The sequence below is a fragment of the Dipodomys merriami genome, unplaced genomic scaffold (genome assembly GCF_024711535.1).
Source record: "Dipodomys merriami isolate MVZ:Mamm:240054 unplaced genomic scaffold, mDipMer1.0.p SCAF_9, whole genome shotgun sequence".
Taxonomy (NCBI): domain Eukaryota; kingdom Metazoa; phylum Chordata; class Mammalia; order Rodentia; family Heteromyidae; genus Dipodomys; species Dipodomys merriami.
Genome location: NW_027206512.1, coordinates 6,033,042 through 6,057,452, shown reverse-complemented (window position 1 = coordinate 6,057,452; position 24,411 = coordinate 6,033,042). Strand labels below are relative to the sequence as shown.

Sequence of the window (24,411 nt, the reverse complement as noted above, 5' to 3'; positions counted from 1 at the left end):
TTCCTCTTTCCTCAAAGGGTTTGTTTCTTTTTTTCTAGAAAAAGATATATACTATTCTATATACAGTGTTGTGTGTTTTTCCCACTTTCCACTTTTCTTTTCTTTTTTCTTTTTTTTTGGGGGGGGGGTCTGGTCATGGGGCCTGAACTCTGGGCCTGGGAACTGTCCCTCAGCTCTTCAGCTCTAGGCTAGCGCTCTACCACTTGAGCCACAGCACCACTTCCGGCTTTTTTCTTTTTGCTTATGTGGTACTGAGGAATCGAACCCAGGGCCTCATGCATGCAAGGCAAGTGCTCTTCCACTGAGCCACCTTCCCAGCCCTCCTTTCCACTTTTCTTTTTCCCCCTTTTTTTTTTTTTTAAGTAATGGATCAAACCCAACACCTCATGTATTCTCTTATCTGTGTACTCCACTTTTAGCCTGGAGCACAGTGGTAGAAATGGATACTTTTCTCATTCAGATTTGTTAACATTGTTTGAAAGTTCTGCTTAGAGATTTTTCTATTGATCATGGTTTTCAAAGTATATAGCACATCTAGAAGGATTAAGGATAATACCATGCAGTAGTATAGATTAACATTAAAATTATTTTAGTCTTAAGAGTCTATTTCAGATGTCTATACTAAATTATCCTATAACCAGTATAGTTTGGCTGTAATTTGGGTTTATGGCATCTGAGAATAAGAGGACCAAACCTATGTATGCATCCTTTTATAAAGGCTGGGCTAAGTTGGGGTATATGACACTAGGGACAGACTATTAGATTCCAGGTATCCCAATGGTCTGCTGTTTGTCTGTCTTTGGTGGCCTCTGGGCAGTTTGGTATGGATATTAGTACTATGAATACCACACATAAACCAATACTCTTGAAGAGAGTTTCATCTTGCATGACCCCTGAGCACAGAAAACAAATTGTCTTCCTCTTTTATGCTTGGTAGTTCCCAAACTTCAGGCTGCATTGTGACTCATCTTACAATGTTCTGTCACTGTGTTGTAGAAACTCTGTGTGTGTGTGTGTGTGTGTGTGTGTGTGTGTGTGTGTGTGTGTGTGTGTGTGTGTGTGTGTGTGTGTGTGTGTGTGTGTGTGTGTGTGTGTGTGTGTGTGTGTGTACACTTGTGGCTTGTGGCCTTTGCTACCATTGATAGCACAGTTTTAGTGTGCTGGAGTGAGAAATAAGCTCAGCTGCTGCTTCTTACACATCAGTTTTTGGCTGGTATTTTCGTTAGGAATCAGCTGGATTCAGAAAACGTTAGGGGTCCTGAAACTTACATATTCTAGCCTTTTGTCCTTCAGATATTGTGCTCAGTAACAATGGTCAACAGTCTTTTATCCTACAATTCCAAAGTCCTTAAATCTCTGGAAAATTTTGTGGAACTCATAGGAATTCATATGAAGTGATTTATAGTCTCTGATCCACTTAGTTTAAGCATTTGTGACTTGGGCTGGTAATATTAATTTGTTTGATTTTGAAGTTTGATTATATCTCAAACTCTGGAGGAGGTATTACATAATATGTAGACTGAAAATGTTCCTTAAAACTTTTTTAGAAAATCTGAATTCTGAAACATCAGGCCCAAGGATTTTAGTTAAAGGATTATGTATGGGGGGGGGGGGGTAGCCGGGAGGATTAGGTGGAGGGGCGGGGGTGGGAGGGGAGGATGGGAAGGGATGGGAAGGGGAAACAAAGGAGGAGGTTACAATGCTTGATAAGAAATGTACTCATTATCTTGCCCATGTAATTGTAACCCCTCTGTACAGTAATTTCACAATAAAAAAATAAAAATAAATTACACACACACAAAAGGATTATGTATCTGAATTGATCTTTGAATTATGCTTTACAAAAGTTTTAAAAGTGCTTGCATACTTGCCTTTTCTGACAAACTTGTGATTCAGATAAGGCAGACATGTTTTGGGAAAGCCCAGTAACAGAGATGGAGCTTTCTTAGATCAGTTGAATGTGTTAAAGAGGCAGAGCTTAAGTTAGAAATTGTTTGCACTGGTGATTTCCAGTCCATGTTCTAGTCAAATCCTGTGATTTGAGTCTGTATAGATGTGCTGTCTGCATCCTTTTAAAGTTCCTCATGAGTCATTTAGAGAATTCATCTTAGTACTTTTAACAGTGTAGTTGATTTAGTTACTCATGTGCTTTTTGAGGTAATAATTGGATCTCAAATCAATGAGACCTGGTTGATTTCTGTTCAGTATCTTTCTTGGTGACTGAGTCAAGCCAGGCTGTATGGAAGGAATGAAGGTAAGTTAGGTTACAGTGTTTTTCCAATGTATCTGATCTTTAATTCCACTTTTCTCTTTTACAGTGGTAAAGTGCCTGTCTAACAAGTGCAAGGCCCTGTGTCCAAACTTCAGTTGTACCTAAAAATAAACAAACATAATATATATTAAAGCAATAAAGGACTTATTAGTTTCTTAAAGACAGAAAAACTGTAAATACATTTTGATAGCAATGGGATACATTTAATGGAATAGTTTGCAAGTTAGTATCTTTAGGTTAGCAATATGTATTAAAGCTCTCCTGATGAAAATGGAAATCTTTTAGCTCTTTTTCCTTTACTGTTGACCACAGGACAGCTACGCAGTGGTGAAGTTTTATGAAGTTCCTGTGAAACTGCTCAGGCTGTTTTTGTATCTAAGCCCATATAAGTACAAAACAAGTAATGGAAGGAAAAATCTACTTTGTGGATTACTTTTTTTGTTAGCTGTCTTCCTGAGAGTACTAACCTAGCCCACCCCCCACCCCCCAAAATGAATTTGCAATCTGTCCTCCCATTTAGTTTATCTCATTTTTTTCTTGAAATATGTAGCTTGTTACCAGATAAAAAGTAGTGGATATATTGTACTGGCAAGGTGAACTTTTTATAAATTTTAGTTTTTATTTTTAAGTAGCTGTACCAAGATGTTATAATTCCATAGAACAGGTTATGAGTACAGTGCTTCTTGATTAATGTCACTGTTCCTCTGTTTTCCCCCATTTTCCTGCTCCCATTTCTACCCTCAAGTTCCATAGCTTAATTTTACATAATATATATAAAGACTGCATCAGGGTAAAGTCCTAATTGCCACCTTAAACATAATTTTTTCCCCTTTTTCCACCACTACTAATCTTCAAATTTTAAAGTTATACTCACTGGAGCCCCCATTGGTTGGTTATAAGGAAACTTTTGAAGAGATTTCTGTTTCTATTTAAAAACTTTGTGTGTGAGAGTATGGGAGGATGGGGGTTAGAAATACAGAATAGAGTTTTAAGAGTAGCTTCAATATGTATCACCCTAAGTTTCATATGACTGGAGGTATGGTTTCTTTACTGCTTTATCCCATTGCCTGGAAGATTGCTTGGTATACAGTAGGTTAGCAGGAAGTACCTGTTAAATTCAGAGTATTTATTGGTTGTAACTATTATTGTTTTTGTGCTAAGTACCTGTTCAATTGAGTAGTTTTTTTAAAATCAGTTGTTACCATTATTGTTTGGTCTATCTAAAGTTCTTTATCATATCTGACACTTAAACATTCTTGGAACACATAACTGACTTTTAATGATTTGTAGGGTTTTTTCATCGATTAAATGGAGTTACTGTGTGAGATCAAGGGGAAACTTAGAACCCAGTTAGAACTACATGCTACATGGAGGTACTCATGTCTATTGCTAGTCTGATTCCTCTAAAATTCAAGGGAAGGGTGAGCACAAATAGTAAAAATAGTATTGGAGGATATGGCACATCATCCTGTAACAAGTTATGTAACTACTGTTCTCTTCCTTGTTAGCTGTTACTTCTTTGAAATTCAGAATGTACAAGATAAATACCAACTTGTGTCTAAAACTATCTTCTCAATACTACTTAGTTCTCTTTCTAAAATGCAGATTGGATCATGATATTCTGTCTCTAAAAATCTTGGATTTGGTATACTACCATGTATAAAACAAGGTAAGTATTCTTTGGCATAGTACTTAAAGTGGATACAAGTCTCTGAAGCCTTGTTTGCTTTGTGATTCTTCTGTTAAGACACTTCCCAAGAATCCAAGACTTTAATGTTCCACCATTTGCCTTTATGTGTTTGTGCTCTTGTCTTCAACCGACAATGACTGCCTGCTTATTCCTTCTCTTTGTACAGATTTCATTCTTAGGAGGATACTAGTCATTAGATGATTGCCTGTACTAATGACTTCATCTTAACTTAATTATCTCTGCAAATACCTTATTTCCAAACAAGGTCATAGTCATAGGTACAGAAATTAGGACAGCATATTTTCTGTGTGTGTGACTCTGTGTGTGACTCTGTGTGTGTGTGTGTGATAGAGAGAGAGAGAGAAAAAGAGAGAGAGAGGGAGAGGGGGAGACTGTGTGTGTGTACTGGCCTTCCTAGGCTTGAACTCAAGGCCTGGGCACTGTCCTTGAACTTGTTTTGTTCAAGATAATACTCTACCCCTGAACCACAGCTCCACTTTCAGCTTTTTGGTAGTTTATTGGATGTAAGATTCTTATGAACCTTCCTGCACAGACTGGCTTCAAACCATATTCCTTAGGTATGTATGAGACATATATATATATATATACATACATACATGAGAAGTCTTATTTTCTGTGCTTCAGTTTCTTGAATATTGCTTTTGAGGAGAGTAATTCTGACTTTGGTTACTTGTTTTCTACTGTTGAAGTTCTAGTAATAAGGCCTGGTTTCTGTTTCAACCAGATAAATTTTGATATCAGTGAATTTTAAAACCTAAGTCATATTGTTTAAAATGTAACAGTAAGATATGATAGGTAATAATAAATAAATAGTACATAGTTCCTTGATACCAGGTCCCTTATTTTTCAACAAAAGCAGAGAAATGAAGTCGTTTTTTATTAGAATTCATTTATCTGAAATGGTTAGATATTTTAAGACAAAAGCTCAGGGCTTATGGTTTATACCCCTTTGAATCATTCAGAGGTATAGTCAGTTATTCAGGGAGTTATCTCCTGTAAAGTTTCTGGAACCTTGGTTGGTATTTGTAGAGGCTCACAGTCAGTGCTGGTGTTATCTAAAAGTGAATGTAAATATAAAGGAGAATACAGTTGCAATTCAACTGCTTATAAATAACTTAAGTCCTTTATGGCTAGGATGCTAGAGAAAGGAACTGGCAGAGTGCTGGGAATTTCCCTAGATTATCTCCTTTAATCTTCATAACATCCCTTACAAGTACTACTCAGGCTATTAAACTAGTGGGAGGCATAGCTGAGATTTGATCTCAGGCCTGTTTTACTCTGAAGCATTTATTTAATGGCCTTTATCCTACCTATCTACTTTTCCAAGCTTCTCAACTGTAATCTCCTCTACTAAGATTAAGAGATGGTAGACGTCAAAATATGACTGGGTATTAAACCAAAGGCAGCATTCATATGGAGAAAAATAGAATTCTTTATACTTTATAAAATACTTGTAAGGCATTTAGATTATAAAAATGGACACTCTTAACATAATCTTACCCTTTTGTTTCTGTCTTTTTTTAATGAAAAAGAATGTGAAATATTTAATAAGGTATTGCTACTGTTACTGAATTTGAGCTCTTTTAAAAGGATGTCGTCAGTTCATTGCTATTCACATCAATATTATTTCTCATGATTGAAGAGTTTGCTTGTTAAATTATGCTACTTTGGTAAAATGCAATTATTATGGCAAAGTAGATTGAACAAGAAAACAGACAGGGAAATCTTTATTGATTCTTAACTTGTAATAACTTCAACCTGTAGAGTACATATTTTTGTTGTCTCCTTTGTGTGTGTGCATGTGTGCGTGCATGTGCGTGTGTGCGTGTGCATGTGCGCACCCATGCATATGTGTGCACTTGTTCTTGGGCCTGTTTTGGGGACCCAACCCATTGCATGTGATGGCCAAGTACTGTACCAATAAGCGATGTACTTCAGCCCTTATGCTATGTTTTTTTGTTTGTTTGTTTGCTATGTTTTTTAATACATAATTTTAGAGAGTATTCTAATGGCCTATCTAATTTTAAAATTTAGTGGTTTGGGTCATCAGGTCTTTTTGGTTGTGACAGAAAAGTAGCTTCAGAAATACTAGCGCTTACCAGGAAAAGCTGTTTCAAGTACTAACAGAAATCTGTCTCATTACTCTTCTCTGTTTTCTTTCCCCATTAACGATGTCATTGTCAGACAGGCACTTACCATGGAATACCAAAAATAGCCATCAGCATTTCCACAATTACCATGTACGTGGAAGCTGAGTACCTAAGTTTGGAGGCTGGCTCCCAGGGCTTACTTGGCTCTTAAGCCATGCCATTCTGACCACAGTTGGAACATGGAGTGACTCTGGGCTATGTAGAGGATTCAGAATGGTTTCCAAGATAAACTTAAAATGCTTTTAACAAAATGAGAATGAAAGGATGCTGGACATAGCTTAAGAGGAAAGTTTTTGAAAGAAGATACAGCCAGACCTTTTATGTCTTTTCCTGATGAGAAAAGAACAAATCTGTTGCCCTGAAAGAGCATATTTAAGATTAACTACCATTGCCTGCAAAAGAAAATGTCCAAAACATGGAATGTTAGGTATCAGACACCATATTGAGGTTGTTGTTTGTTTTACAAAAGTTGTAGCACTTATAATCATGAGGCAATGATAGCCGTTTTGGAACACTTACTATATAAATAATTCTATTTAATCCATTTAATCCAGTACTCATTGTTCTGGTGTGGAGATGGAAGGTGAGAGCCTTTGGATTTGAATACCGAAGTTTCTAACGGCACTTCACTATTGTAGTCTCACTTCTACAGTTTGCTTTTGTTGTTGTTTGTTCATCTTTCCACCTGTCACCCATCCCTTCAGTCTTCCTGCTTCAATCTTTGCCTAACTAACTGGCAAGTACTCTTGTGCCCAGTCACTGGTTCCCTGAGTCCTTCCCCACCTCTGCTGTTCTCTGGGAGCACACACAGTAAAGGCTTGGCTCTCACTTCCCACTTTGTATTCAGCCTGGCCTTCCTGCCTCTCCAGTCTCAATCAGTCCCATCCTCACTTTCCTAAGAGCAGCCTCACGATCTGATCTTATCAGCCATCTGTTTTCCTTGGCAGCTCTTGATCTTGCCTCTGGCCTGCCTTAGAGCCCTGCTCCTTCTCTTTTCCAGTGCTGCTGAGCTCTTACACTTCCTGGGGCTTCCTCTTTATTCACTTTAACTCTTTAACTTCTTCTGGTCTGAACTAAAACACCATTTAACTCTTGAGGAACTCTCTGACTCTGTTTCACCCCTTAAATCAGCAAATCTTGAAACCCTTCCATATCCTTTCCCTTTTTTCACTTGTTGTACATTTATATTTGAACATTACTCTATATTGCCTACTAAGTGGTGAACTCCATGAGAGTAGGGACCACATTTTTTTTGTTTGTTTGTTTTATGCCAGTTCTGGAGCTTGAACTCAGTTCCAGGTGCTGTTCCTAAATGTTTTTTTTTTCCCCTCAAGACTAGCACTCTACCACTTGAGATACTTCTGGTATTTTATTTATTTTTATATATATTTTTATTGTAAAAATACTATACAGATGGTTCAGATCAGCTATCTGTAAGATAGAGTAAGGTAATGAGTACATTTCCTATCAAACATTGTTAACTCCTCCTTTGTATTCCCCCCACCATCCCTTGGCTTCCCACCTCCCCAACTCCTCCTCCTCCTCCCACCGAAGTTGTAAAGTTTGTTTTCAGCATAGTGTCTTGTACAACTCATTGTTACAATGAGTCAACCTATATCCTTATTTCAATGTTTTGTTATTTCCCTTCCCCTCCCCAAATTAGAAATATATATATACAGGATTCAGGGCACCAGAATCCGATACAGTGAAAATGGATACCATGGGGGAAGAACATACAAAAGAAACAAAAAAATCATGTAGTAGTACATTATAAGTACTTTAAAAACAACAGCAAGAGAGATAAAACCATTTGTGTCTCTATCTTGGGGATCACTTCACTTAGCATCAGGTTATATGGTCATATGTACATAGCTTTTGACCTTTTCTGCTTGTCCTAGACATATAGTAGTTGTTGCAAATAAGGGAAACCATGGGTCCTATGTTTCTTTGGGCCTGGCTTACTTCACTTAATATAATTTTTTCCAAGTCTTTCCATTTTCGAACAAATGGGGCAGTGTCATTCTTTCTGATGGAGGCGTAGAATTCCATTGTGTGTGTGTGTGTGTGTGTGTGTGTGTGTGTGTGTGTGTGTGTGTGTGTGTGTGTGTGTGTGTGTGTGTGTGTGTGTGTGTGTGTGTGTGTGTGTGTGTGGCATTTTCTTGATCTGTTCATCTACTGAGGGGCATCTATGTTAGTTCCATATCTTAGCTATGGTAAATAATGCTGCCATAAACATAGTTGTGCTGGTAGCTTTAGTATAGCCTTGTTTGGGTAAATGACTTCTGGCATTTTAGTTGTTAATTGGAGATAATATAAGTGTCTCATAGACTTTCCTGTCTAGGCTGCCTTCAAACTGATTTTCAGATCTCATCCTCCTGAAAAGTTGGGATATTAGGCTCCAAGTCTGTTTGATTAATTATTGACTCTGGCATCTAATACAGAACCTAGAATACAATACTCAACTATGTGATGAATGGATTTATATGCCTACTGTACACTTTCATTCCTTTCCTCTGACGTGTGTGTGTGTGTGTGTGTGTGTGTGTGTGTGTGTGTGTATGTATGTATGTATGTATGTGTATACTAGGAATTGAACCAGTAATAAATTGCAGGGTACATACTCATTTTAATTTGACTTGAGAGTGATTGACTAGGACAGGGAATAAGAAGACTCTCCTGATTTGCTCAGATGGCCTCCTGTCCAGTGACACTAACTTTTATGTGCCTTCCGTAGAACCCAGACATCCAAACAGCCTTCTCTACATGTCCTTGCAATTTCTGGCTTCTGTCTGTACCAAGACTGGCATTGGAAGAAGCTCTTTTTTGAGTGATTTAGTACATAAAATATTCATTCCACCTTTTGTGATAATAACTTTGTGGCATGATGGTGTTTATACCTGAAGCCACCTGCTCCAGACTTAATAGCTGCTCCAGTATAAGATTACTGTCTCTGCACAAATGTGGCCCTCTGACATGCACATAGGTACATCAGCTGGAAAATTTACTATACATGATCATCCCAAGAACTGCAGATAATATAACTTCTCACCCCTTTTTGAATTCACAGTTGGTCATGTTCAGAGTTGGATGTAAGTGAGATTCGCCTGATTGTGTACCAGGACTGTGAGAGGAGAGGCAGACAAGTCTTATTTGATTCCAAAGCTGTTCAAAAGATGGAAGAAGTGGCAGCCCAGGTAGGAAATGGTGCATAGTTTTCTTTGATCAGTAACTTATTAATACATATTCTTCTGTCTGAATTATATTGTACAGCCAATAATGGCTCCAAAGCAACATAAGGAGATCTTTTTTCCAAGACAGGCATGTACATGTCTATTAACACAGGTGAAATTGGTAGTACATAATCATGATAGGTGCCAGTGTTGTGTACCATAAACATCAGGATTTGTTGGTAATTGCAGTCCCAATAAGATTTTGAGACCATGTGTGTTATCAAATGTAGTAAGAGAATAGAACTCTTAACATTTTAAAGCACTAGCTTGTTTGTTTAAAAGGAAATTAATATGTCATTTTGTCCAGTGTTTCTCATAGACATTAACAAGTATTCTAAAGCTGGGCATGGTAGTATGCACTTATGATCCCAGCATCTAGGAGGCAGAAGTAGGAGGATTATCTATTCTAGGCCAGTATAATTAAATTTTAAATAAAATTTCATCTTAATTTTGAATTTTTAAAAAAAATATTATTATTATTTGTTCAAGGGTTTGAACTTAGGGCCTGGGTGCTGTCCCTGAGCTCTTTTGCTCAAGGCTATCATACTATCTCTTGAGCCCTGGCTCCACTTCAAGCTTTTTGGGTAAAGAGATAAGAGTCTCTAGGACTTTCTTGCCTGTGCTGGCTTCAAACTGCTGTCCTCACATATCAGCCTCCCCAGTAGCTAGGATTATAGGTGTGAGCCACCAGTGCCTGGCTATGAATTTTATTTTAAATGAAATTAAATAAAAGATATTATAGCAGTGAGTTAAACAAGCTTAAATCGGGTTTTGATATGCTAAAATGCATTGGCATCTTCAAAAAAGAATATTTTTCAACCCTAACTGACAAAGGATACTTGTATTCATTTCCTTTTTGTGGGGAGTGGGATTAGGAATGATCTCTTTGAGGTGAGAAAAATCTGGACTTTGCTGGAGCTGGTTGAATATCAGTCCAGGATACTTATTGATTGTTACAATAGGATTTTTACTTCAGTATTTGTTCAGTTGCTTATAAGTTAAATAAATCTATTACTCATTTTTTTCATGTTTCATTCTGGCAGTTGGTAGAATGTTTAGCTAAATAAATAAGCAGTTTATAATAGTTTTATCTCATCAGGGCCAATGAGCTGTTTTCCTTCTTTTGATAAGGATCGCTTTTACAGAAAGGAAATGTACTTTATTGTGGCATTCTACCAGGTAGCTAATCATTACAGTGGTTGTTGCTGTGCTTGCTAGGTAGGTAGAAGGGAGGTCTGAGGAATCTCTCACATGATTCACCTAGGCTTTAATGGTAGATTGAGATCAAAAGATTAGGTGAGCCAGCACTTGACACATAATCTACTGTACACAGGATGGACATCCACATCCCTATCAGTACAGCTGCTAACGGATGTAGCAGATGGAAGGAAAATGGTTTCAAAGGAAACTGGAGTTGTCAGTCAGTATTCCTGAGCAATGATAACTCTGCAAACTGGGCTATAGACTTTCTTAAAAATATTCATATAATCAAAAAGGCAGTTTAGGTTCAAGGACATTTGTAGCTTGCTCAAGACCATAAAAGAATCTGGTTGGTATGCCCTCTAATTATAGATCATCCAGTGTGCTGTACTCTAGCCAGAGGGGCAGGCAGTCAGAAGCAAGTAGAACTCCCTGTGGTTTCTTAGGAGTTGTGTTTCTAGGTTAAGTGGTGTTAAGTAGAAGCTAGATCTGAAGAGGGTGTTGAAGGAGTGCTGGGTGTTCCGGTTAACACAGGTTAACTTTGAGCACTGTCAGTACTGGAGTGACTGACTGTTGTGGACCAGCATATTTTATGTTTTCCCTATGTTCGTTTCCTATTTACAGCTCCTCTACCCCCTTAGTAAGCACACTATGTCATGAGTTTATATCAAGCACATGATTGCAGGCATTTGCAATAATAGACCACCAGTGTGACTGTCACATTGAAGATTAGATAAAGCTGCAGTTACATTCATGGTTTTTCAAAAGCCACATAAGGAAAAAAAAAGGCAAAGAAGATTCAGAATAGAAACTACTTCTCATGGAGGCTTTGGGGTACTCCTATAGACAGTGATATTACACACACACACACATACACACACACACACACACACACACACACACACACACTGGTAGATGATGATAGTGAACATCAATGGTGTATCTTGTTTTTGTTTTGTTTTGTTTTGTTTTGGTCAGTCCTGGGTCTTGAACTCTGAGTCTGGGTGCTGTCCCTGAGCTCTTCAGCTCAAGGCTAGCGCTCTACCACTTGAGCCACAGCTCCACTTCTGGCCTTTTCTGTTTGTATGGTGCTCAGGAATCAAACCTAGGGCCTCATGCATGAGAGGCAAGCACTCTACCACTGAGCCACCTTCCCAGCTCCATAATGGTATATCTTCATATACTTATATCACTGTCATAAAAATTACCAATGAATTTTACTTCAGGGAGTGTATAGTATCTGTTACCTATAATCTTTAAAGACCAGATTCCCATCACATGCGCAGTTATAGTTCACAGTAGCTCCTCAGGGTTTGGCTTCATCTTTCACAATTTCAGCCTTATGGTTTTTTTGTTTTTTGTTTTTTGTTTTGCCGGTTGTGGGGCCTGAACTCTGGGCCTAGGGCCTGGGCACTGTCCTTCAGCTCTTCAGCTCAAGGCTAGCACTCTACCACTTGAGCCACAGCGCCACTTCCGGCTTTTTCTGCTTATGTGGTACTGAGGAATTGAACCCAGGGCCTCATGAATGCAAGGCAAGCACTCTACCACTGCGCCACCTTCCCAGCCCCAGCATCATAGTTTTTCTTGTTATCTTTAAAGGAGTACTGGAAAAGGTGTCTAAGTTAATAGTTGTGTTTTGTTCTATTTACTTTGTAAAAATTTTAAACTTGAATTGTCATCTTGCTCCTCACCAGTTTCATGCATTTTACTCTACAGGTATTAAAACCTAATAACCAAATCCAAGACCAGTTTTCATAGTTGATTTTATAGTATGGCTTTAGATGTACATTCTAGTAAAGTTATTTAAGGAGAATAAATCTTAATTTCTCAACATTTTCTCTCTAGAACCATTTTACAAGTATCCCTTTTCATGATCCTTCCTCCTAAATATTATAGATATTCAGAAACTATATTTTTGTAATCATTATAAAGAAAAATTTTAAAGAGCTTCTTGTTTTTAATGCAACACAGGCACCACATGTTTTGATGAAATCATTTCATTGAATAGCATGTTGAAGAAGCCTGATAGTGTTTACAGACCCTTTTCCTTGCCTGCCTTTCTTCATCCAGAAAGCAGAAGATATTCCTGTTAAAATGTCAGCCAAGTGCTGTCAAGGAGGCAGCAGTGTCAACAACAGTGTCAGCAGCAGCAGTAGCAGCAGCAGCAGCAGCAGCAATAGTATCTTTTCTCATAGTTCTTCTGGAGGGTCTTTACCACAAACAAAGGAGCAGCTTCCAAAGTACCAGGTAAGATAGACCTTTTCTAGAACCATGCTTGGAGCTGAAATGATTCATATAAATTCTTTTCAGGGAGGGATACCAACTTGAAGGATTTGCTCCATGAGTGTGGGGAAATGCACTCAGCAGTGACTAAATTTTTCTGTCAGTGCTGTTTTCATACTTTGGCTCTTATCCATCCACAAGTCCTATTCTCAAGCAGAGGAAATACAGCATAATTCATAATAAATGAGGAAAAAATATTGTAAATGAGCAAAAATTCTTGTTCCCTGCTGTCACCCACAGAATAATAAGTCTGTGTTTTCCAGTTTTGCTACATGAACAGTTTAGAATTCTGGAAATACATGTGAGTACCCTTAAAAAATAGAAATCACCAATATAAGGAGGAAATTCATACACAGGGGAAGGAAAGGACAAAAGCAGGCTTGATTATGAGGGTGAGATTCTTTGTACTGCATATAAATGTACAAATATGTTTGAGGTGCTGAAGCATGAGGAATAGGACCATTGAGAGATAGTGACTAATGAGATAAAAGGGAAGAAATATTTTTTTACTTTAGTTTTATTTTGTTGTAAAGGTGATGTACCATATATTTATGTGTGCATGTATGTGAGTAGTTGGCATTGAAAACAATGCAAAGATCCAGAAGTGATTGTCAAGGATACTTTCAGTGTTTGCCCTTGTATGGAAATCCCTCCATCAGAGAATCTGGCTGATAGGTCAGCCTTCAGAGAGGTGATTGGTTTTAGTCAGGCTGTACTGAGGTGCCTATGGCATTCTGATTTGCTCAAAATATGCCCTGTTCATTAGTATATCACCAGGACTGAGCAGATTGAAAGAATCCTACACCTAATGCATTGGAGTAGACATTATTATTGTTGTTATTCCGATTATTATTTTGGCATTACTAGCCTTTTAACTCAGGGACTCACACTTGCTAGGTAAACACTCTACAACTTGAGCCACACTGTCAGCCTTTTGTTGTTGTTGTTGTAGTTGCTTTGGTTATTTTTGAGATTTTTTTTTTAACCCAGACCTACCTGAACTGTGTCTTTCTACTTAATGCTTCCCATGTAGCTAGCATGATAGACAGACACTACCATGCCTAAGTATTTTTGTTGAGATGGGGTTTTGTTTACTTTTTTGCCCAGGTTATCCTCAAATTATATATAACCTGGTCTTTACCTCCTGTGTAGCTGGGGTTACAGGCATGAGCTATTGGGCCAGAGATAGTGGAGTTTAAAGCCCAGAAATAGGTCAGGTCAAAGAGATAAAGATAGGTATGGGATATTTCTGTGTAAATAGTAATTAAGGTCAGGCTGGGAGCAGGTTTATCCTCCTAGAAACAACTATATTCAAATGTTGATCTGAAGAGAAGAGACTCCAAAAGGAAAATCATTAACAGATCAGCTATAGGGAGAGAACTTTAATAAACAAAACTGGATGATACCTGTTTGCATAAAGGAAAGCACAGATTAACATTAGAGTAGATGGAATAGATGGAGTAGTAGAAGCAAAGTTAGGCTAGGTTGACAAAAATGTAAATGAATGAGTGTAAATGCAGGATGTAGGTTGTGCTTAGCATCTTCCTAAAGTAAAAATTTAAAAAGAAAGAATGAGAAACTGATCAGAAATGGGAAATGGGAAGAGTTGAATACTTTTTAATGTTTTTGTAAAATATTTAGAGTAATCAGACTTACTTTGGACCTACACTAAACCTTTCTTGTACCATTGATCATTCAGTCACACACACACGTGTATACATACATACATACATACATACATACATACATACATATATATATATATATTTTTTTTGCAGTTTTAGGATTTGACTTGAGCCATGTCCCCCAGTCTCTTTTTGTTTTAGGGTATTTTGTTTTGTTTTGTTTTGAGACAGGGTCTCAGATTTTTTTAATAAGGCATACTTCCAAATGTGATTCTCTCACCTATGGCTTTCCTTGTAGTTGAGAGTACAGGCATAGGATACCATGCATAGCCTATTGGTTAAGATGGAATCTCACAATTTCTTTGCCAGGCTCAAACTGCTGTCTTTCTGATATCCTACTCCCCAGTATCTTGACTAACACTGTTAATTATTGAATAATACTGACCCATATTTCTTTTTAGGATGTGCTTAAGAGTTTAAAAGGAGATAATAATTTTTGTTTTTTTATATTATTTTAAAAGATCTCTGATAAAATAGTTTAGTGTGAGCATATTGAATATAAAGAAGTCAAGAACATTAATATTTAGGGAGAAAGTCATTATAGATTATGATTGTAAGGAGACCAATTGCAGCTTTAAGAAAATAGTTATAATTACCTAATAACTAAAGAGATAATCCAGAGATTAATAAACATTGTTTTCTCTTGTGTTATACATCCTATTGTTCCATGTATTGACTTTGATTTTGGTTTCTTGCATATAGTACACAAGACCAGCTTCTGACATCAACATGCTGGGGGAAATGATGTTCGGCTCAGTTGCAATGAGCTACAAAGGCTCTACCTTAAAGATACACTATATACGGTGAGGTTGGCCACCTTCTGCTTGTGAGAAATAGTTTGGAAATGTTGACTCCTAAATTAAAAAACCCATTTCATTTCTCCTCTCTTTTTCAGTTCTCCTCCCCAACTAATGATTAGTAAAGTTTTCTCTGCTAGAATGGGTAGCTTCTGTGGAAGTACAAATAAGTAAGTGTGAGAATTTTTATTCCTTTCTTTTTGTGGGGTGTCTATTTCTGCATAGACTGCTTCTTTGAAGGACACAAGATTTTTTGAGGGACTGGGAATGTGGCTTGGTGGGAAAGTGCTTGACTGTCATGCATGAAGCCCTGGGTTCGATTCCTCAGTACCACATAAACAAAAAGCTGGAAGTGGCTCTGTGGCTCAAGTGGTAGAGTGCTAGCCTTGAGCAAAAGACGCTCAGGGACAGTGCCCAGGCCCTGAGTTCAAGTTCCAAGACTGGCAAAAAAAAAAAAAAAAAAAGATATTTTAAAATGCAAAGCTAGATGAGTGCAGATGAACACAGGATTTACAGCACTTAGTAATAATAGTGAGTGGGAAAAGGCCTTGACTTTCTCAGCTGGCCTTAAAACAAATAATGGGTTGCTTTTATCTTGGGTCACCATTTGTCATCCCCTATGTACCTACTGTCAGTCATCAAGTTTTACTTCTCTTGAAAATATAAAAGGGAAAAAGAAAGTAGTTACATTAATGATTTTGTGCTATTCCCAGGTATTTATCTTTTTTGGGTGGGTAGGGGAGCTTGCATTGCTTTGTTACATGCTCAGACTGGCTTTTACTGGTAATCCTCTTGCGTCTGCCTCCCACATGCTGGGATGAGCAGGAACCACAAGTCTGGCTTATTCTATGTATAAAAATCTTACTTATTTCTCAATGATTGAAAGTACTTTCTGTTGTTGTTTTTTTTCCTGATGTATGACACTGGTGCATAACAGTGGTTGTCTGTATTTTCCATCTATCCTAAATAGTCAGTTTAGTCTTTGTGACTGGTGGATACTTGATCCATGTAGTATTTTGAGTTTTGTTGATTTCCCAATTTTTTTAAACAGAACTTTTTTGCAGTATGGGGCTTTGAACTTGGCTACATGCTTGCTTGACTTGCTTGTGCAGCTAGTTCTCTACCCCTTCAGCCATAACCCCCAAATTTTTGTTATTTTGAAGATGGAATCTCATAGATTTTTCTGCTTAGTCTGGTTTGAACCAAAATCTTCACGTGAGTAGCTAGGATTATGTTTGTTTTGCTTTTTTGTGTGTGTGGTAATGGCAATAAAACCCAAGTCCTTTGTGTGTGCTAGGCAAGCACTCTGAACTGAACTTTATACCGTTTTTTTGTTGTTGTTGTTTTTTTTAAAGTCAGTCATGGGGCCTGAACTCTGGGCCTGGGCGCTGTCCCTCAGCTCTTCAGCTCAAGGCTAGTGCTCTACCACTTCAGCCACAGAGGCACTTGTGGCTTTTTCTGCTTATGTGGTGCTGAGGAATCGAACCCAGAGTTTCATGCATGTGAGGCAAGCACTCTCCCACTGAGCCACCTTCCCAGCCCTGGTTTTGTTTGTTTGTTTGTTCTTTTTTTTTTCTTCCTCCCACCCCCTCTAATTTGGTACCAGTTCCAGGGCTTTAACTTAGGCTTCACACTCCAGTTAGCTTGTTTGCTTGTTCACTCACTCACTCAGGGCTGGCACTCTACCATGTGGCTATATCTCTAGCCTCCATGTTATTTTTTAATAATCTTAGGAAATTGAAAATATTTTCCACTGCGTATCTCAGTACCATTCAGTCTTTGCTAACCCTTGCAACAAAATAATTTAGGCACCTATCTTTATCCACTTTATTTACCCTTTATTTTGGTCTCAAACTGGAGATATTCTGTCTAAGAGTATGAAGTGCTAGGATTATAGGCATACAGCACCATAGCTAGTTGATATTTCTTATGTATTTTTTTCTGCCTCCCCCATATTTTATTACACTAGATTCATGTAATAAAATATCAGTCTCAGAATTAAGTAAAAGTTACTTTGACTTTACTATGCAATGTTTTCCTCAAAAAATGTGATATTTAGTTTTTAAAAAAATATTTTTAAGGGCTGGAGGTGTAGCTCAGCTGGTAGAGTGCTAGCCATTTAGCAGAAGCGTCGGGTACCAAGTTTGCATCCTAATCTGAGACCTGACAAAAAGAAAAAAAGAATCTGCTTCCTCACATTTTTTATAAATTCAAAAGTTGTGAAATCCATTTCATCATAATTTCAACTTATCTTCCTCCTGAAAAAAGTTGCTGAATTATTCATAGATATTAGCCTAGAGTTAAAATTAATTTCACTTTGAAGATTTATATGAGTAGCAACATGTTGGGTGTCAGTTGTTAAGCAAAATATAGACGTGAATAGCAGTATTTTATTTATTTATTTATTTATTTATTTTTATTTATTTTTTACTAGCAGTATTTTAGATGTCAGTCATTGAAGCAAAATTTAGACCCTTTATAGGATATGAAATGGATAGAATGTAGTTGTTTAGTATACATTGGGTAACTTCCAAAAATCTTTCCTCCAACTAGTTTCCAGCAGTTGCCAATTTTATTTCCCTTGGTATATGTACATTCATTTATAGAGAAAACCATTGTGTAGTGACTGGTTAATTGTCTATATTTGGGAGTGTATCTACTAGAAAGTAACTTTATTAGCCTTTTGATATCTTTGTCTTCTCTCTCCCTCCCCACTCTGGATTTAGTTTGCAAGACAGCTTTGAGTACATCAACCAAGATTCTCATATAGGAAAACTGAACGCAAATCAGAATGGTTTGGGGCCTGGTCGTACTGGAAGTAACTTAGGTAAAATGAGACATAAAATTTTTTTTCTCTCTGAGTACCACTATTATGGGTGTGTTTTGCTTTATTTGAGTTTGTTGTGCTGTGTTGTTTTGATTTGGTTTTGCATTATCTTTAATCTATGTTTATTTTGTGTGTATGTGTGTACTTTGTTTGCCGTCTCCTGTGTGTTTCTGCTCTAGGTCTGCTACAGGCTTGCAGCAGCAAACTGCTGCAGGGGGTGGCTGAAGGAGGACCTCTCCGGCTCACCCGGAGTGCTTCTTTCTTTGCAGGTTTGTGTGGAATGCTGAGTACAGTGTGGCCCACACACATTAATCAATTCTATTCAGGTTCTTGTGGAAAAATCTACTTGTGCTTCTTTAGAAACCCAAGGGGCTCTCAGGATAAGAGATATTAGTTTCAAATGTATGTTTTGAAATGTCTGCCCCTAAATTTTTATTGTGAACATCTCTGTTAATACCACAGTATAAGCTGATTTTGATCTGAAATGAGCCCTTAGTGTTTCTAAGAGGATTATTTTTTCCTGACTTTTCTGAGCAGCTGCTGCTGCTGTGAACTCTTTTCCTTTACCGCAGTGTCCATTATACATTTATTCACTTGCATCATTACATGCATGGAGTTTCTTTAAAAGTTACTCTTCTCTAAAAGAGCATGGGAGGTATATCTATTTATCGATCTATCTCTTTCTGTCTCTTTTATTTAAGTAATAAGTACAATTTCTAGGTTCCTAATAGGTATAGTCATCTTGGTGTTTGGGTATTTTCTGGATTTAACTGGCTTTGTCAGCTAAAACTAGCAAACATTAACAAGTGTGGGGATCTTCATTACTAATTTAAGGTTGTTAGTATGACAAATGTTTTTTATTTGTCGAGCTTTGTAGATGGAAATAGGTTGAGCGCCATAGTTATCTGACACTGTAATGAAACTGATGCCCTCCCAGCTTCTTACAGTGAGGCTACATGTTTATATCCATAGAGTCGTGAAAATAAGCATGCTTTAAAAGACATTGGCAACTTTCTGACAGGACTCTGGACTTCTTGTGTGGTATAAAAATCAATAGAGAAACTTTTCATCTATCTTCCAGCTCAGTAAATATACAGCTTAATTCAATCTAAAGCCTTCCTAGAAAACTATGATACTTAGGCATGAATTTTCAAAATTCATGAGTTTTTCCTATTAACTGTACAGTACTATTTTATATGGCATATATGGGAAACAAGTGGAGGAAGAAATGCTTGAAATGAATATAAATATTTTCTATCTGCCAAGAGGAGAAACATTTTTTGCGTGTATGAAATATTCTCTTTCAAGAGTTGAATATCATTCAAAAATGTCTATGTGCTCCAGTAGAACAAAGACAGATTTTTTGTTTCCTTCTTTCTCTAATCCTTTTTTATGTATTTAATTTAAACTTAGTCCAAATAACTAATCTCCTTTGAAGTATGAAAATTAACTGTGGCTTTAAAAACATATCTCTTACTTTGGAAAGCCTAGTAACATGTTTTCCTTGTACTTGTATCTTAGCACATAGCACACCAGTTGATATGCCAAGCAGAGGACAGAATGAAGACAGGGACAGTGGCATTGCTCGATCAGGTATTTCTTCATACTTGTTTAACTAATACTGCAGGCCATCCACTTATGTGTAGAATTGAGAAAGGAGAAAATAGGTAAGTATCTGTGTATCTGTGTCTCTGTCTCTGTGTCTCTGTCTCTGTCCTCTCTCTTCTCTCTCCTGTCCTTCTCTCTCTTCCCTCTCTTATCGTTCTTTTCCCTCTGCCCCTCTTTTCTCCTCCCTTCTCTTCCCCTCCTTTTCCCTTTCCTCTTTCTTTCCCCTCTCCTCCTGTCTTTCCCCTTCTCTCCCTTCCCCACCCCTAATTATCCCTCTCCTCCTCTCCCTTCTTTCTTCTTTCCTCTCTTCCCTCTCCACTTTCTCCTCTCCCCTTCTCTCTCTTCTGTCCCTTCTACTCTCTCCTCCTTTCTTCTCTTCTTTTCTCCCCTCTACTCCTTTCCCCTCCCCTCCACTCCTTTCCCCTTCCCTCCATTCCCTCCCCAATCCTCCCTCCCCACTCCTCCTTTCCTTTCTCCTTTCCCCTTCCTCTCTCCCTTTCTTCTTCTACCTTTTCTCTTCCCTTTCCCCCTTTCCTTCTTTTCCCACTTTCTTCCTCCTCTTCTCTTTCCCCTCTCTCTCCTTTCTACTCCATATTCTAAGGTAGTTCTATGTGTCCAAATATGTGAACTTTTCATGTATGACTTGTGGAAATATTAATGCATATACATTTTTAAAATCTAATACCCAAATTGATGAGTCTAGTGTATGCTGGGAGATTTCTCTCCAGATAGGGAAAAATATAATCTTACTGAATCTGTTTGGTATGTATACACACATTACTTAAAGTATATTTAAGTGTAGTTAAAATATTGTGGTTTAAATGGATCAGTTTCATGTCCACAGTCATTTCTGTGAAGTTGAGTGGGAAACCTTTGATCAGAAATAGACCCATATCATTTTCACTCACAGCACCTTTTATACAAATAAAATCAGAAGAAATAAAAGATAATTTATGTTGTGCTAAGTATACTGATTTTACTTATATTTGGTGATACTGAGGATAACTTTATCATTCCTTATGGTAACAATAAACTGAACTCTTGCACTTCATCAGTGCCTGAGTATGTTCTGAAGACTATACCATCCCTAGGCTCAGCTTTCTGTTCTTGGGGGCTCATGTGGGAAGGACTGGCCCTGGAGTAGTTGTGGTTAATGCAAAGCAACAAAGTGTAGGTTTCCTCATGAGTCATGGAGTGGGAAAGTAGCTCTGTAGCCTAAATAGATGACCCTTAGTGAAAATTCCTACCATAGTGGCTGATGGGATTCATTATGTTTAGCTTTTATGGTGACTCTTTACTCAATAAAGAAAGAGGGATTCATAGGGCTTTACTAGTCTGAGCATTCTTGCTTTATTTGTGCATGCCCTTATTGGACCAAAAGATTTAGAGATTTTGAGGGAACTAAGATCAACAAAAACATTATTGGAAAGAAATGCTCATTTTCCTTGTCCGTGTTGTACAGGTTAAAATCTTATTTGTGTGATCTTCACATCTACATCTCTTAAACTAGTTTTCTAATTGGTAGAGAGTGAGGGAGAGTGTTACCCCACTGGATTCTAATGTGACCTCAGGGAGCGGGGAAGTGACTGCCTCCAAGTGTACCAGTTACCTACAGGTCACAGGTACTGGGCAGAGACTTAGCCAAGAGGAGGGAGGAGTCGGCTCCACTTTCCCAGGGTGGACCTTACACTGGGTAGGGGAGGAACAAGGTGGGCTTCCTAAGTTGGCCAGAAAATAATTTGAAAAAACAGAAAGGAGACTGGCTTGGAATATTACAGTGATCAGTCTGGGTTGAGGATTGCTGTTAAGGCACCAAAGCAGAGTGCACCCAGGCTTCTTGATCAGCTGTTCTGATGAGGAACAGAAAGGGAGGAAAGGGTGGGGGTGTCAGCAATCAAACATCACAACATGGTTCCCCACGTAGTAATGCAGAATGATAGTCCATTAGTTTCTGAACGAGTTACTGACTTAACTGATGGAGTACTTGATAGAGAACAATAGGAATAAAAAAGAGTACTGCTATTTATGTTCCTTTGCAGTACTAGGAATTGAACCCATTGCCCATGCTCTGTCCCAAGTTCTCTGGTAGTCTCAAGCACTGTTTCTTCATGGGTAAAGGCATGGCACCTGTTTACTTGCACATATGCACACAGACTGAAAGCTTGAGCTCAGCATGTCTGAATCTTGTTACTACAACCTGTGATCCTGTTAGAACATGAAAGGGTTAAAGGTCTCTGAGGAGCAGTTGGGTCATCTCCCATCTACTTGTTTTATCTTCCCTTGGGAGGCTGTCATAAGCCCTCCAGGGTTCTGTGAAGGTTTGAGGTCCTGTCCTATTCCTTCTAACCAGGCTGCAGAATGCAAAAATTCTTAGCTGCATAGCAGATGACAGTTGCTCACACCTATAATCCTAGCTACTCAGGAGGCTAAGATCTGAAGATTGTGGTTTGAAGCCAGCCAGGTAGAAACATTTGTGAGACTCCAATTAACTGCCCTAAATAAAAAGCCACAAGTGAAGCTGTGGCTCAAGTGGTAGAGCACTAGCTTTGAGGAAAAGCTCAGTATGCTTTCCTTCTTTTTTGGTCAGTCCTGGGGCCTGAACTCTGGACCTGGGCGCTGTCCCTCAGCTCTTCAGCTGAAGGCTAGCACTCTACCACTTGAGCTGTAGCCCCACTTCCGGCTTTTTCTGCTATGTGGTGCTGAAGAATCAAATCCAGGGCCTCATGCATGCAAGGCGAGCACTCTATCACTGAGCCACCTTCCCAGCCCCTGCTTTCCTTCTTAAGGAATAGTTTCTTGGCTGGGCAGGAAGATTGAGTCAGTCTGGCCTGCATTATCAAGACTGTGCCAATTTTTGTTCTTTTCTATGCAGAAATCTATATGAGAAAAATTGGAGTTTCACTCTATGTTGATCTAACTGGTAGAACCTTACCTATGTTTCTTTTTTATATATTTACTTCATAAATATAGCATAAAATTTACTACTGTGTTTGTGTGTGTGTGTTGTATGTATGTACACCAGTCTTGGGGACTTGGGGTGCTGTCCTTGAACTTTTTTGCTCAAGGCTAGTGCTCTACTACTTGAACCACATCTCTCCTGGGTTTTTTGTTGTTGTTGTTTTTTGTTTTATTGTTTTTTTTGTTTGTTTGTTTGATGGTAAGAGATTCTCAAGGACTTTTCTGCCTGTGTTAGCTTTGAACCTCAATCCTCAGATCTCAGCTTCCTAAGTAAACTAAGATTACAAATATGTGCCATTGGCATCCAGAATCACATAACCACTTCTAATGTAGACTTCAGTAGTACTAAATATATTCATAATGTCATACACATGTAGTTATATAGACTTACTTATACTTTTAAATTTTCTTTGCAGCCTCACTAAGCAGCCTTTTGATCACACCTTTCCCCTCTCCAAGCTCCTCTACATCCTCTTCGAGCAGTTATCAGCGCCGCTGGCTTCGAAGTCAGACAACAAGTTTGGAAAATGGCATCATTCCAAGGAGGTGAGTTGCAAATTTCCTCTTGCTAAGGAAAGTACTAGTTTAGGCAGTTTAATGTACTTAGAGTAACCATCCATGCTTGTTGTCAACAGAAAAAGAACTGATCCGCTGCTTAGCTTCAGCTTAGCCTGAAAACTTACCAGTTAGAACTTCAAAAGAGGGAATGAATTAAAACAGAAACGTTGAGTAATACTTAGGTAGTTGTACCATGTGTGCAGTAGACTTGATGTTAAAATGGACATACTATCTTTTAAATCTGGATACCTTTCAGATGTATCTCTGTAAGTTAGGAGAAGTAAAACAAATCTCTTCTTTGGTTTCCCTGTGCTACTTGAAAATATATGACAAATATATAACATATGTTATATATTTTTTCTGATTGTATTAGGAGCATATTCTCTTTGTATAACTTAAAATTTTAAACTAAACAAGTATCAATATGAGCATAAAGACACATTAAGATATTTTATACCCTCGTTTCAGTTGATTTTCCAATCTGAAGTTTATGTGTGATGTTAACACCAGTACCTTCCAAGGGTTTGAGTTATTCCAAGGAATTGAGTTATTAGGTTTACTAGTAATCACAATGTATAGGGATCTGTAAAGATGTAAAGATGGTTCAGTTATGTTTTGGACTTACATAGTTGGTAGACTATTAGGGAAGATACAAATAATGGCACAGTTAGATGTGAATTGTAAGATGGTGAAGGGAAGAGCAAGATAGAAAGAAAAATTGACAGTGATAGTTCACTGGGCTGCTTGCTATTTGGCTGGTGGACTTGGAGTGGAATGATTGAGAATTTTGAATCTAATATGACAACAAATCCCAGCTCTTCCCCTCTTTCATTGTGTGATGAAAATTATTATGTGGATTCTATGTGTTGCTTCCTCATCTTCATCAGGATAATGTGATAAAGCAAATCCTGTGACTAGCAAGAATACAGGTATAGTTGACAAAATTGGCCAAGAAGATACTATTGATATAATTATTACTTGAGTTGGCACTACCACCATCCAGTTGGTATTATGACAACCTCTATGAAAACAGACAAATCTGGAAACTTTTTGCTCTAGACATCTCTACTATAAATATGCTTTGAATTGCTTCAGGTTTGCATCAAAAGTAGACTGTGGCCTTTCTCAAACT

The 24,411-nt window shown here is 38.0% G+C and overlaps 1 protein-coding gene across 2 annotated transcripts in view; it reads left to right on the top strand.

Moving 5' to 3' along the window:
* Fnip2 (folliculin interacting protein 2) overlaps positions 1 to 24,411 on the top strand; it is a 149,958-nt gene that overhangs the window by 72,574 nt on the left and 52,973 nt on the right. Inside the window, exons 2-9 of one of the 2 annotated variants that reach the window (XM_070013050.1) lie at positions 9,201 to 9,327; positions 12,634 to 12,810; positions 15,234 to 15,334; positions 15,427 to 15,498; positions 18,055 to 18,155; positions 18,335 to 18,424; positions 19,677 to 19,748; positions 23,138 to 23,267. In XM_070013050.1, the coding sequence (XP_069869151.1) occupies positions 9,201 to 9,327; positions 12,634 to 12,810; positions 15,234 to 15,334; positions 15,427 to 15,498; positions 18,055 to 18,155; positions 18,335 to 18,424; positions 19,677 to 19,748; positions 23,138 to 23,267 (870 nt within the window). The remainder of the gene's footprint in view (positions 1 to 9,200; positions 9,328 to 12,633; positions 12,811 to 15,233; positions 15,335 to 15,426; positions 15,499 to 18,054; positions 18,156 to 18,334; positions 18,425 to 19,676; positions 19,749 to 23,137; positions 23,268 to 24,411) is intronic. The other variant, XM_070013051.1, reaches the window with a different exon arrangement.